Source organism: Apodemus sylvaticus, chromosome 2 (genome assembly GCF_947179515.1).
Source record: "Apodemus sylvaticus chromosome 2, mApoSyl1.1, whole genome shotgun sequence".
Classification (NCBI taxonomy): Eukaryota; Metazoa; Chordata; class Mammalia; order Rodentia; family Muridae; genus Apodemus; species Apodemus sylvaticus.
This window is the reverse complement of record NC_067473.1, coordinates 106,920,465-106,933,433: the sequence shown is the minus strand read 5'-3', so window position 1 is coordinate 106,933,433 and position 12,969 is coordinate 106,920,465. Positions and strand designations below refer to the sequence as shown.

At 38.3% G+C, this 12,969-nt stretch overlaps 1 protein-coding gene across 5 annotated transcripts in view; it reads left to right on the top strand.

The window, feature by feature from the left end:
- Ctnna2 (catenin alpha 2) overlaps positions 1–12,969 on the top strand; it is a 1,018,271-nt gene that overhangs the window by 918,940 nt on the left and 86,362 nt on the right. For all 5 annotated transcript variants that reach the window (XM_052174030.1, XM_052174029.1, XM_052174028.1 and 2 more), the window contains one exon: positions 221–421. In XM_052174030.1, the coding sequence (XP_052029990.1) occupies positions 221–421 (201 nt within the window). The remainder of the gene's footprint in view (positions 1–220; positions 422–12,969) is intronic.

Below are 12,969 nucleotides of genomic sequence, written 5' to 3'. Positions count from 1 at the left end.
TCACCCAAACATCTGTGTGATAAACCCTCTGGCTGGTGCTCAGGTTTCACAACTACTCTTGTTATTGTCAGTGATGCCTCTTAAATACTGATTCATGTTATTGGTTATACAGTTTGTTTGTAAGGTGAGAACTCATCTGAATTGTTGAAATGGTTTTAGAATGATCACTAGGTTGTTAGTAGTACAAGGTCATATAAATGTATGTGTGTCCTCTTCACAGAAAACCATATCTTGGAGGATGTGAACAAATGTGTGATTGCCCTGCAAGAGGGAGACGTGGACACACTGGATCGTACAGCTGGGGCCATACGGGGCCGGGCAGCCCGGGTCATTCACATCATCAATGCAGAGATGGAGAACTATGAAGCTGGTGTCTATACAGAGAAAGTGCTGGAAGCCACAAAATTGCTTTCTGAAACAGGTAAATATGGATGTTATGGCTGCCCCAAATATCAGTACTATGATTGATTTCTATATCTGAACACAGCAGTTACATTATCTTCTACCATCCTTGATTCGTCTAATTTGTATGTATCATGGGAGGTATGGAAAATGAGCAGGTTCTTATTTCTTGAGTTTGGATCTGAATACCAGGGGAAAACCAATTGTATTGCTTTCCATGTATATGTATTATGTTGTCATTTTCAAGAGTAATATTGGTTTATTCTCACAAGGATTTTAGGAAGTAGGCAAGGAAATTTTGATTTTTCTAAATTACAGATGAGAGAGTAGACTGGCGAACCTGCTAAGAGACAGGAATGTGGTCTCAAAGCTAGACAAAGGTTTGAATCTGACTGGGGGGTTGGTTTGACTGTGAATCTCTAAAGCATAATTTTATCAATTTCTTGAGAGAAATGAACACAGAAGACGATGCTGGGATAAGCCAGTGATGATTCTAGAAGTTCTAGAAGCATAGATGGGAGATACTCAGAGAAACCTGGCAGCACTGCTGAAAGGGCTTAGCCTTTGACTGTCTACCTAGCCGAGAATGTCCTCATTTGACTCATCTTCTGTCCACTGGGGCTCAAGAAAGCTGTCTTGTGCAGCGGAGTCCTAGAAAGCTGATGAGGAATGACAGAAAATTAAGAACATATAAGGCATGGATGAGGTGGTGAGTTAGTTAACCTTTGTTGAAGGAATATCTCGGTAGGGGGTTTATGATCATGCTCTAATCATTGATATAAGTTGTTTTTCAAATGTGTGGTATTTTAGCTAAAATTCACCCATTCATCAGCATCCATACTCAGACTAAGGGAAGGTTGTGCCACTGTCCTGAGCTTAATCTTGGAAGATCTCATGATTCCTGAGTCTGAGGTATTGAATACATGGCCATGTTCAAGTCAATAATGCACATTCACGCATGACTTCATCCACTCTCCACAGGAAGAAGCAGTTACTTCTAGGATCTTCCTGTAGCTCTCTAGCACTCTGGGGTGGGAACTTACATTCTGTCACTGAGCTAGCAAGGCATTCTACAACTTTGAAAAATGTATCAAAAAATGTGCACATGAAATAGTCTTTGTGACTGTGTCACACACTTGAGACCCTCATCCTTTGTATGCTTGTTTGCATGTTGAAGGGTTGAAATATCCAGGATATGGGAGAAAACTAGAGGAGAGAAAAAAGAGAAATCTCTGTTTTTGATAGTGCTGAGAATTAGTACTGAATTGGGCCACACAGGTACCTTTTCTTCCCATCCCCAATGAGAGACCTGCCAAGAAGTTTGCATATGGACTTTGGAGACAATCAGATATTTTTAAAAGGTCACACAGTGCTGTGGTCCCAAGTGGTACACGACAAAACATGTCACTTGAAGTATGTTTATCTTGTTTGGAAAAAAAATATTTACAAAACTGTTAGCCTGGAAACATCAAGAAAAAACAAAAAACAAAAAACAAAAAGAAAAAAAAGAAAAAGAAAAACCAAAACTCCAAAGTACAAATCTTGGCAGTTTTCTCTGAAATATGAGAAGAAATGGAAGAGTTTAATTATAGAGGTTGCTCTTATGAACCTAATATGCTTAAAAAAACACCCAAAATCATAATCAGACATATCTATACTTTAATTGGATCTGAGATAGCATTACTTTCACATAAACAATTTTTTCATGCACTAGAGAAATACAAAGCAAGCTGGATATACAGTGTCACTTAACATGGGAACAGGGGCAGAAGAAATGATACAGTAATTAATAGCACTTAATGATATTCCAGAGGACCCAACTTCAGCTGTCAGCATCTAGGTTCATTGTGGGAAGGTCACAACACTAGTAACTGTAGTTCCAGATGTTTTGATATCTCTTCTGGCCCCTCATGTACAAGTATAACTGTGCCCAGGCACATGCGCACACGCGCGCACACACACACACAATATTAAAAGAAATTAGAATAAGACATTTTAGTTTGTAATTTAAAGATTTTCTAAACGCTTAAATAAAAGAAGGAAACCATCTAAAAGTGGTATGGTTCCCCTCTGCTTGCTCCACAGCTCAATTCTTATCTTATTTAAGACTGAAGCTTCAATTTGCATTTCCCTAATGACTAATAATGTTGAACATTTCTTAAGGGGCTTCTCAGCCATCCAAAGTTCTTCATGTGAAAATTCTTTGTTTAGCTCCATACCCCACTTTTTAATAGGGTTATTTGATTTTCTTGGGTCTAACTTCTTGATTTCTTTGTATATATTGGATATTAGCCCTCTGTCGGATTTAGGGTTGGTGAAGATCCTTTCCCAACATGTTGCTTGATGTTTTGTCTTTTTGATAGTGTCCTTTGCCTTACAGAAACTTTGTAATTTTATGAGGTCCCATTTTTCAATTCTTGATCTTAGAGCATAAGCTATTGGTGTTCTGTTCAGGAAGTTTTCCCCTGTGCCCATATCCTCAAGGGTCTTCCCCAGTTTCTTTTCTATTAGTTTCAGTGTGTCAGGTTTTATGTGGGGGTCCTTGATCCACTTGGAGATGAGCTTAGTACAAGGAGATAAAAATGGATCAATTCGAATTCTTCTGCATGCTGACCTCCAATTGAACCAGCACCATTTGTTGAAAAGGCTATCTTTTTCCCACTAGATGTTTTCAGCTCCTTTGTCAAAGATCAAGTGACCATAGGTGTGTGGGTTCATTTCTGGGTCTTCCTTTCTATTCCATTGATCCACTTGCCTGTCAATGTACCAATACCATGCAGTTTTTATCACTATTGCTCTGTAGTAATGTTTGAGGTCTGGGATACTGATTTCCCCAGAAGTTCTTTTACTGTTGAGAATAATTTTAGCTATCCTGGTTTTTTTGTTATTCCAGATGAATCTGAGAATTGCTCTTTCTAACTCTATGAAGAATTAAGTTGGGATTTTGATGGGGATTGCGATGAAGTTGTAGATTGCTCTTGGCAAGATGGCCATTTTAACTATGTTAATCCTTCCAATCCACGAGTTTGGAAGATTTTTCCATTTTCTGAGGTCTTCTTCAATTTCCTTCTTCAGAGACCTGAAGTTCTTGTTGTATAGGTCCCTCACATGTTTGGTTAGAGTCACTCCAAGATACTTTATGCTGTTTGTGGCTATTGTGAAGGGTGTCATTTCCCTAATTTCTTTCTCAGTCTGCTTATCCTTTGAGTACAGAAAGGCTACTGATTTGCTTGAGTTGATTTTGTAACCAGCCACTTTGCTGAAGTTGTTTATCAGCTGTAGGAGTTCTCTGGTAGAGTTTTTTGGGTCACTTAAGTATACTATCATATTATCTGCAAATAGTGATAGTTTGACCTAGAAATGTGGAATACACAAGACATAATCCACATATTAAATGATGCCCAAGAGGAACGGAGGAGTGGCCCCTCATTCTGGAAAGACTCAGTGCAGCAGAATAGGAGAATACCAGAACAGGGAAGGGGGAAGGGGTGAATGGGAGAATAGAGGGAGGGAAGAGGGCTTATGGAACTTTCGAGGAGTAGGGAACCAGAAAAGGGGAAATCATTTGAAATGTACATAAAAAATATATCGAATAAAAAAATAAAAAAAAAGAAAAAAAGAAAAAAAGACTGAAGTTTCTAGTGACATATCTCACCTATAACAAAAGCATTCTTGATGTCGACTCAAAGTATCTCAGCGTATCAAAGAAGAGCATGAGACAGGACTCTGAAGGTCATGACTGGTGAAAACAGTTGTGTCAAATGGCAGATATGGGACACATTGCCAATTTATGTGTGACTTTGAGCTTGAAGAAAAATAAAACAGCAGCAGACACAGTACTTTCCTTATTGTCTCTTTGACTGCTTTAGTAGCGTAAGTGGTATCTTGGCATGGTGGCACAGCCCTTTAATCCTAGTACTTGAGAGGCAGAAACAGGTGGATCTCTGAATTTGGGACTAGCCTGGTCTAGATAGCTACTTCCAGGACATCCAGTGCTACATGAAACACTCATCTCAAACAAAACAAAACAAAAACAAACAAACAAAAAACAAAGGAGTGTTATTCAGTAGCTCACAACTTACTTAAAGGCAAGGCCAATTAATTGTGGTGGAAAATTGAACACTATTCATTAAAATTCTAGAAATATAAATAGCTTTCTGGTTTGTTTCTTATTTAAAAACTAGACAATGAAACAGAGCTATCCTATTGTAGGTTGCTGTTTTGAGATATAGTGCTTACTTATTTATTAGGAAACCATTTAAAATTCTTATCCCAACCTTTCAATGCATGTACTAAAAACATTTAAAGGATATAGCTAAAGATTTCACTGGCTTTGTTGTCTTTCCTGTTGCAATTATAAAAGTACAAAGAAAGGAACTTAATGAGAAAGTTTATTTTGGCTCACAGTTTGAGGATACATTAGGTCCATTATGATGGAAGACAATCACGGTGACAAGGAATTTGGGTAGCTGATCACATCAAATTCACTGTGGAAAATCAGAAAGTGATGAATGCTAGTGTTGAACTTTCTCCTTTTGATGCAGTCAAGGATTCCTGTTCCAAGAATAAGACCAACCACAACTAAGATATGTCTTCCCACATTAAGATAATCAAGAATCCCCTACAACAATGTAGGAGGAAACTGTTTCCCTAGTGATTCACAATTCTTTCAAGTTGACAGTAAACTAAACCACCATAGCTTCTTTTTATGTGGGAGATACTGGTGTTCCATTCCTCACTGGAGAAAGTGGATGAGCAGAATACATATGATTCCCCTTTTAAGAATCTAGTCCCCTTATTGAAAGGTACTAGGAAAGTAACAAAACAGAGAAAAATTGTAGTAAATATTTTATAGAATACTATGGTAAAAAATGAAAATATATATCAAGGAAAGTGGATGCTAGTGGGATAAGAAATGGAATATACAAAGTAGTATAAGAGTTTTTACTTCTCTCTCCCATTTTTCCTTTTTGGATACATACATACATATAGTATATTCATTGTAATATGATGCATTTATTAGTATTTCTGTATCTTTTTAATTTTATGATAACATATTATTTTCCACTTCCCTTTTCTCCTTCCAAACCCTGTGATATACATCTCTTTGCTCCCCTTCAAGTTCATGACCTTTATTTTTCAGTAACTATTTTTATATGCACACACACACACACACACACACACACACACACACACACATATATATATATATATATATATATATATATATATATATATATATATTCCTAAATATAACCAGCTCAGTCTGTATAAGGTTACTGCAATATGTTTTCAGGGCAGACCACTTGATATTGGATATCTGGTTAGTTTGATCTTCCCTGGAGAAGACTATTTGTTCCACTCTCAGCATTCCTCAGTTGTTTATAGTTGTTCCTGTACAGTTGAGGCCTTATGCTCTTCCCCATCTACTTTGGCATGTATACTGTTGTTCTTGTTCAGTTTTTGTTTATGTAGCCATGTTGATTAGACTATATGGGTATAGCTTCTGACATTAATGGAAAACCCAGTCTTATAGCTAACTTCCTGTTCCCTTGGCTCTTATAATCTCTCTACCTCATCTTTTGCTATGTTTCCTGAATCTTAGGTGTGGAAGTTGTTTTGTAAATGTGTCCACTGGGACTAGGCTCTCTAAATCTGCATTTTGATTGGGTGTGATTTTCTGTAGTGGTTTCCATCATTGAATTTAAAAGTTTCTTAGATAAGAAGAGTAGACTACACTTAGCTGTGGATAGAAGAACAAATATTTAGAAGGTAATAAAGGATTATGCCTGGTTAAGAAAATAGTAATGATAGGTCCTCCTCTAAGATCCATGACTTCACTAGCCCGGAGTATTTGGCTAGGTTTCAAGTATTGGGAATGATTCCCTTTTGTTTTGTAGATATTAAGTCCAATTAGTGAGTTGTTGTTATCACCAAGGTATACTTGGTGATATCACTACTCTATGTTAGGTTTATCACACCATGCTGGTCATTGCTGTAGTTCATAGATCCTATAGTTCTGCAGGTCTATTGTATGCTTCCCTTCTTTGAAAGCATACATGGCACATTCTGTTACCATGAAGGTTATTACTCAGGAGGAAGTGCTTAAGTCATTTCAACTGCAGGGGCTTTTGAACTCCTTGTCTGAAGTTCATGGTAACTTTAGCAGTGTAGACTGATCTTCTCCCTAAGGGGATTGACCAAGGACAAAACCAATACTTTGTAATGTTTTAGGATTCTTGGACAACTCTGACCAACTACCCAAAACAGAGCTTCTTATGCCTAATGTTGGAATTTTCTCTTAGGTGGTCTTTGGCTCTTGAAGGAAGCATTGTAAATCTAGATGAGAAATTTTCATTAAAATAATTTATGTATGTTTATACACAGACTTATATATATATATAACATATTTTTTGGTAAAATGTTATAGTATAATTTCTTAAAATTTCTTGTTTTACTTTAATTTTTTTGATCTTATGGTATAATTACAAAATTTCTCCCTCATTTTTCTTTCCTCCAAACCCTCCCTTATACTTTCCCTTGCTTTCTTTTAAATTCATGATCTCTTTTATTATCAAGTGTAATTGGATATATATGTGTAATACAGATATATTCCTAAATATAATCTACAGTTTGTATAATGTTGCTTGTGTGAATGTTTTCAGGACTGACAATTTGGTATTGGCTAACCAACTGATGTGCTCTTTTCTGGAGAAGACTATTTCTCCCTAGTTGCCTTTAATTTGTGGCTTGAGGTCAAGGCCCTCTGGGCTTTCCCCTGTCTGCTTTGTCACTTGTGTGTGTGTGTGTCCTTGTGTCATCCTTGTGATTTTTTCACACCCCTTGCTGTTATTTTCTCCCCTTCTCTCTTCCTCATTTGCTCACCTCCCTAATTAGAGCCCCCTCTGCCTTTTCCTCATTTCCTCTATCATAGCACGTGTGCCCCCCTCCTCCCTTTTGCATTGCTCTTCCATCTGGCAGTACTTCCATTTTACCATGTGTTTAATTTTTTTATTTATGCAAAAGCCTTTTAGGCTTATAAAGTTCTATTTGTCTATTATTAGCCTTAATTCTTAGGTAACTATAATCCTATTCATTAAACTGTTCCCTACATCTATATCATATGTTTTTTCTCTAGAAGTTTAGTGTATCTGGTTTCAAGTTTAGGTCTCTGAATCATTTGGAGTGCATTTTTCTGTGAGGCGATAGATATGGGTCTAATTTCATGTTTCTTAAACACAGGCGTTCAGAATTCATTGAAGATGCTTTATTTTTTGGTGTTGTGGATCAGATTTGTCCATATTCTTCATCCTAAAGCTGTTGGGCATCTTTAAAAACTATGAGTTTATTGTAGAAAACAGATACATGGATTTTATTTATTAATCCATTTGGTCAGTCTGGCTCTTTTGATTGGAGAATTGAGATCATTGGCATTTAATGTTATTATTGAAATGTGTTAATTACAGGCATTCTGTGCTTTATTTTTGTTGTTTGGATTTTGTATTTTAACAATTATGGCTTCCTATTTCTTTACAACTTTTCTCTCTTAGGTTCACCCCAAAATATTGCTTCCTGCAATTTCTTTACATTTTGTTTGTTTGGTGTAGATGTATACATATATGATGTATATGTATGTGCATATGCACATGCTGTTTGTATCATAGAAATATTTTTCCTTTACTTATGGCAGATAGTTTTGCAGGAATATAAGTCTAGGCTAACCTTCAGAGGGTTTTAGGACTTGGAAGGCATTGTTACTAGATATTCTGGATTCAGTGTTTCCACTGGAAAGTTACCTCTTATCCTGATGGGTTTCATTTACATGTACCTTGCATTTTATATATTGAAACTTATGCTATACTTTGGTATGTATACTTTGTGAATTGGCTATTATATGCCTTAGGGATTTTCCTTTCTTGTCTTCTCTATTCAGTGTTCTGTGTGTTTCTAGTATGTTAGTAGGTATGTTTTTCCTTAGTTTGGAAAATTTTTCTTCTATGATGTTTTTGAAGATCTGGTTTCTGCTTTGACTTCGGATATGCCATCTCCCTCATGACTGCCCAGAATTAAACGAATTTTCGTTTTAGTAAATGATGTCACACATTCCCTGTATGTTTCTTTTCTGTGTGTATTTTTTAAAGCCTTTTCACATATTTTGTTTGTTTAGTATAGATCCTCTACTTTATCTTTGAGTCATGATACCCTAACTTTTGTTTGATTTGTTCTGCTTGTAAGGCTTTCCTAGTTGATTAATTAGGTTTTGCAATTCTATTTTCATTTCAGCTTATGTCTTCTTTAATGCTTCTCTTTCCTGATTGCTTTCTGTTCTCAAGTCCTAGACTGTCTTCACTGTTTTCATCAGCTGTCTTGGGTACCACACAGGTGTTTATTCTCTTTAATCTCTTTCTCTTTAATTACATACAGCTGTTTTCTTTTTCTTTTTAAATCCCTTGAAGTCTTTGATGAAGTTCTTCTTAATCTGTGTCCTAGAGTTCATCTCTGTACTTCTCATTGGCAAAAGTTTTTACAGGGCTAGAGTGTTTTGGAGACAAGATATTGGCTAGATCTTTCATATTGTTATTCTTGTAGTGAGATCTGAGGTGTGTGTGTGTGTGTGTGTGTGTGTGTGTGAGAGAGAGAGAGAGAGAGAGAGAGAGAGAGAGAGAGAGAAAGAGAGAGCACTTCATCTTATTTGGACAGAGCACGTTGTTCATGTTGTTGTTGAAGAGAGGATTTGGGTGGGTTGGACCCAGAGTTTAGAAAAGGGTGGAATGAAGTTGAAAGGATCTGTGGGTGGTAAAATTCAGGAAGATTCTAGTTAAATATGGTGTGTTTTGATTATATCTACCACCAAAGTCTTCCCAGACATACAACTACTTATCTACCCAACTTTGCATCAAAACCAAGACAAAATCCACCACCAACAAAACAAAAACACCATCAAGACCGATTTCTGCTGTGTTAGCATTTTGTCTAGGCTCAGCCCCACAGTCACCTGGCAACAGCCGGGTATTCCAGACTCACCGAATCACTGTAAAAGGAGCTGCCTGCCCCCTCCACTCTCTCTTGCTCTCTTGCTTTATTGCTCCATCTCTGTTCTCTCACCCCTTCCCAGTCTCTTCCCATTCCCCTGCCACCTCTCTTTCCACTCTCTCTATTTCTCCTCCTCTTCCTCCTCCTCTCTATCTATCTATCTATCTATCTATCTATCTGCCTTTCTCTCACTCTACTACCCTCTTAACTCTCCTCCCCATGCCCTGAATAACCTCTATTCAATACTATGTGTGCTGGTCCCTCAGGGAGAAGGGATGCCTCAGCCTGGGCCCAAGTAGGCAACCCCTTATGCCACACCTTACCACACATCCACCAAACACATTCCGTCTTCTTATCTTTTTATAAAAAACACAACATGCTGCCCAAATGTAGTCTTCCCATGAAGCATGGTTTATTTACTAGAAGGATACTTTTAGAGAAAACTGCCTTTCTCACATCCATCAGCTAACACTTATAGCTTCAGAACCAGTGTTGGGAGTTCATATATACTTTCCCCTCCATGTTGAGACATGGTCTGGTTTCAGTTTGCACATTCTGTCATAACTGCTGTGAGCTCATGTGTGCAGCTGCCCTGCTGTGTCTGGCAGACAACATTCCTTAGAGTTTTCACGCCCTCTGGCTCCTCTTTCTGTGCCTCGCCTTCTGACTCATGCTTTGTTTAGATTTGGCCACTTTTCTGTGTGAGCTTATCAGAGTTTGTCCATAACATACGTTTTATTTTATGAAGAGAAGAGAAGGCTAGTAAGTTGACATCAGGGGAAGCAAGGGGACTAGAAAGGAGAAGGGTGACATTGAGAGGATAACACAGGGAGAGTTTCAGGACTGGAGAGATGGATATCAGTAAAGTGCTATTTAAGAATTTAGAACTGACCAGTCATGCTTACCCTGTGTACACATTTCAGGTGTTGTAGTGCATGTTTATAATCTCAGCTTCAGGGATGTGGAGACAAGTGATTCACTGGACTTTAGAGGCCATCCAGAATAGTTTAACTGGTGGTCCTGGCACTTAGCAGCCAGTGTAGACTAACTTGTGAGATCCAGGTTCAGTTTTAGACACCATTTCAAAATGAAAAGGTACATTGTGATTGAGGAAGACACCTGGCCTCCATATATACTGTACAATCATACAAACACAGGCGTATGAATTCACATATACTAACATGCACACACACATACACACACACACACACACACACAAACACATATACACAAACACATCAAATTGTCAGGTGCACTTTAATGATTTTGTTTTTTTGCCTTGACACGTCTATCTCTTCTGATATGTATTAGCTATTTTGTGTGTTTTTGTTAGATTCATGACCTTTAGATAAGAAGGCCTTATGTGGCAGATATTTTTCTGGCCTGAAAAAATAAATTGGTCTGAAGTGGAAACTTAAGCATTCTTTGGAAAGTCAGTTGGATGATGTTTTGCTGGGGCAAACAGATGAAGAACATTTAGCTGAAGTGGACACAGATAAAAGTCTAAGAGAGACTCATGAAGGAACCTTTTGCTGAAGCAGACACAGGAGAGAGGATGCTCTGTTAAGGCAAGAATGTGAAAGGACACATGAAGGATTCTTTTGCTAACAACTTTCATGTATTGATCCACCTTACATTGAGTAATTGAGCTCCATTTGTTGGGACTCCATAGAGAGAAACACATCAAAAACCTTCTGCTGGTGTGTTCTAGTTTCTTGTAGCTTCTGCAGACTTCATGGCTCATTGACAGAGTGATGTCAGCAGAGAGAAATACATGCATTAAAGCAAAACATATGTTGAGGGAAGACCTATAGAAGACACGTAATGTTTGGAAGATATAAATAGGACTTGTCAGACAGTGACAGAGGCTGAGCTAGGCTTGCTTATAGAACTAGCTGTGCAATGCTGGTGGGTCTCCCATCTTCACTGATCTCCACTTCCCTGAGAGACTTACAGCTGAGAACGTCTCCTGGGATCTCCCGCTGACTCAAGCTAGTACTGAAGCCAGGGTGTTTCTACTAGGTAGTGATACTGCTATGGATTCATGTTTGCTATTCTGCTCTACCAAACTGGACTGCTTGGTATATCCATGAAGTGCTTGTGAGTGGATCTAGCTGACACTGCTAACCTGCAAACTGAACTGCTGATTTCCAGACAAAACAGACAGGAGTTGCTCCAAAGAACCTTTTCTAAACAGGTCCACTTCCCCAATATATTTTCTTTTCAACTACCTCTGGTGGGTGATGGGCTAAAAGAGGGCCTTCATTATAAATAGGTTTAAAAAATTAAAGTTACATTTGTCTTTGGGATTGCTGACTGAATTCTCTGTGCACTGTAAAATAGTGAACAGAATCCCTGGCCGTGAACCCCTAGATGCTTGGAGCATCTCCTATCCCTACCCCCCAAAATTCTTATAGACAAAAGATATATCTATATACATTGCCAGGTATCCTGGGGTGGGGCTTGTTTAGGCAAAAAATTATTATGAGACACTACTCCAAAGTAGCCACATATATTCCCTAACAGATACAAATATAAGCTGGACATAAAGAACTATCTCACTATAGACACAGGCTATGAGAAGTGTTGCCACATAGGATATGTGAGAAAGAGGGTTTACTCAAGGACAGAGTTTTCAGAAGGCCTTGAACAAACTGGATATGGCTGGAAGAAATGTTCACAAGTGTGGACCATTTACATATAGAGATGTTTGCATGGCACTTGGCTGTAGGGCGATTCCCACGGTGCTACCTGACCGCTTTCACTGCGTGCCTAGGAAATGGAGAGGTACCCTATGAGCGAAAGCCTCATCTGCAGTTTGTTTTCCACAAATCATTTCCCTTCCTCAGCAGTGCCAATGTCTTTGGCTTAAGAGTAATTTCTGTGTTATTATGAACACTGAGTTAAATTTAAGAAAATAATTTTGTGGATTCTCATATGGTAAAGTTATAGGGGTTCATTACATTGAAAATTTACCTATTTCTGATGAAAGTAATGCGGATTGATGAAAGCACAATAACTGAGATCGGCAGCAGGCCTGTTAAATACTTAAACGGCATATTTCCTGGCCCCAGTCAATAAAACCTGAATTACAACAAATTGCCAACAGCTTGGTAGTGAGTGCCTGGTCAACCAGATTCATCTCCTGATTTCTCCTTTCCAAAAACAGGTTGATGAAGGAGGCACAGGGGCCACTTGTACACCCAGCATGAGCATATTTAATTATAAGCAGAGTAACTCCTTCCATAGTAATCAGATTATTTAAAAATGTCACTTTTGTAAAACTGAGAGCACACACAAGTGTTTAGGAATGTGTAGGGAACATGTATGTAACAGGAATGAGAAAGTAGAGAGAGATTTGGGAGTCTGGAGGATGTATGAGTGAGAGGGGGAGAGACAGACAGACAGACCGACAGACAGAGAGAGAGAGAGAGACAGAGAGACAGAGAGAGAGACAGAGAGAAAGAGAGAGACAGAGAGAGAAAGAGAGACACAGAGAGACGACAGAGGCAGGGAGGCAGAGAGAGAAAGAGA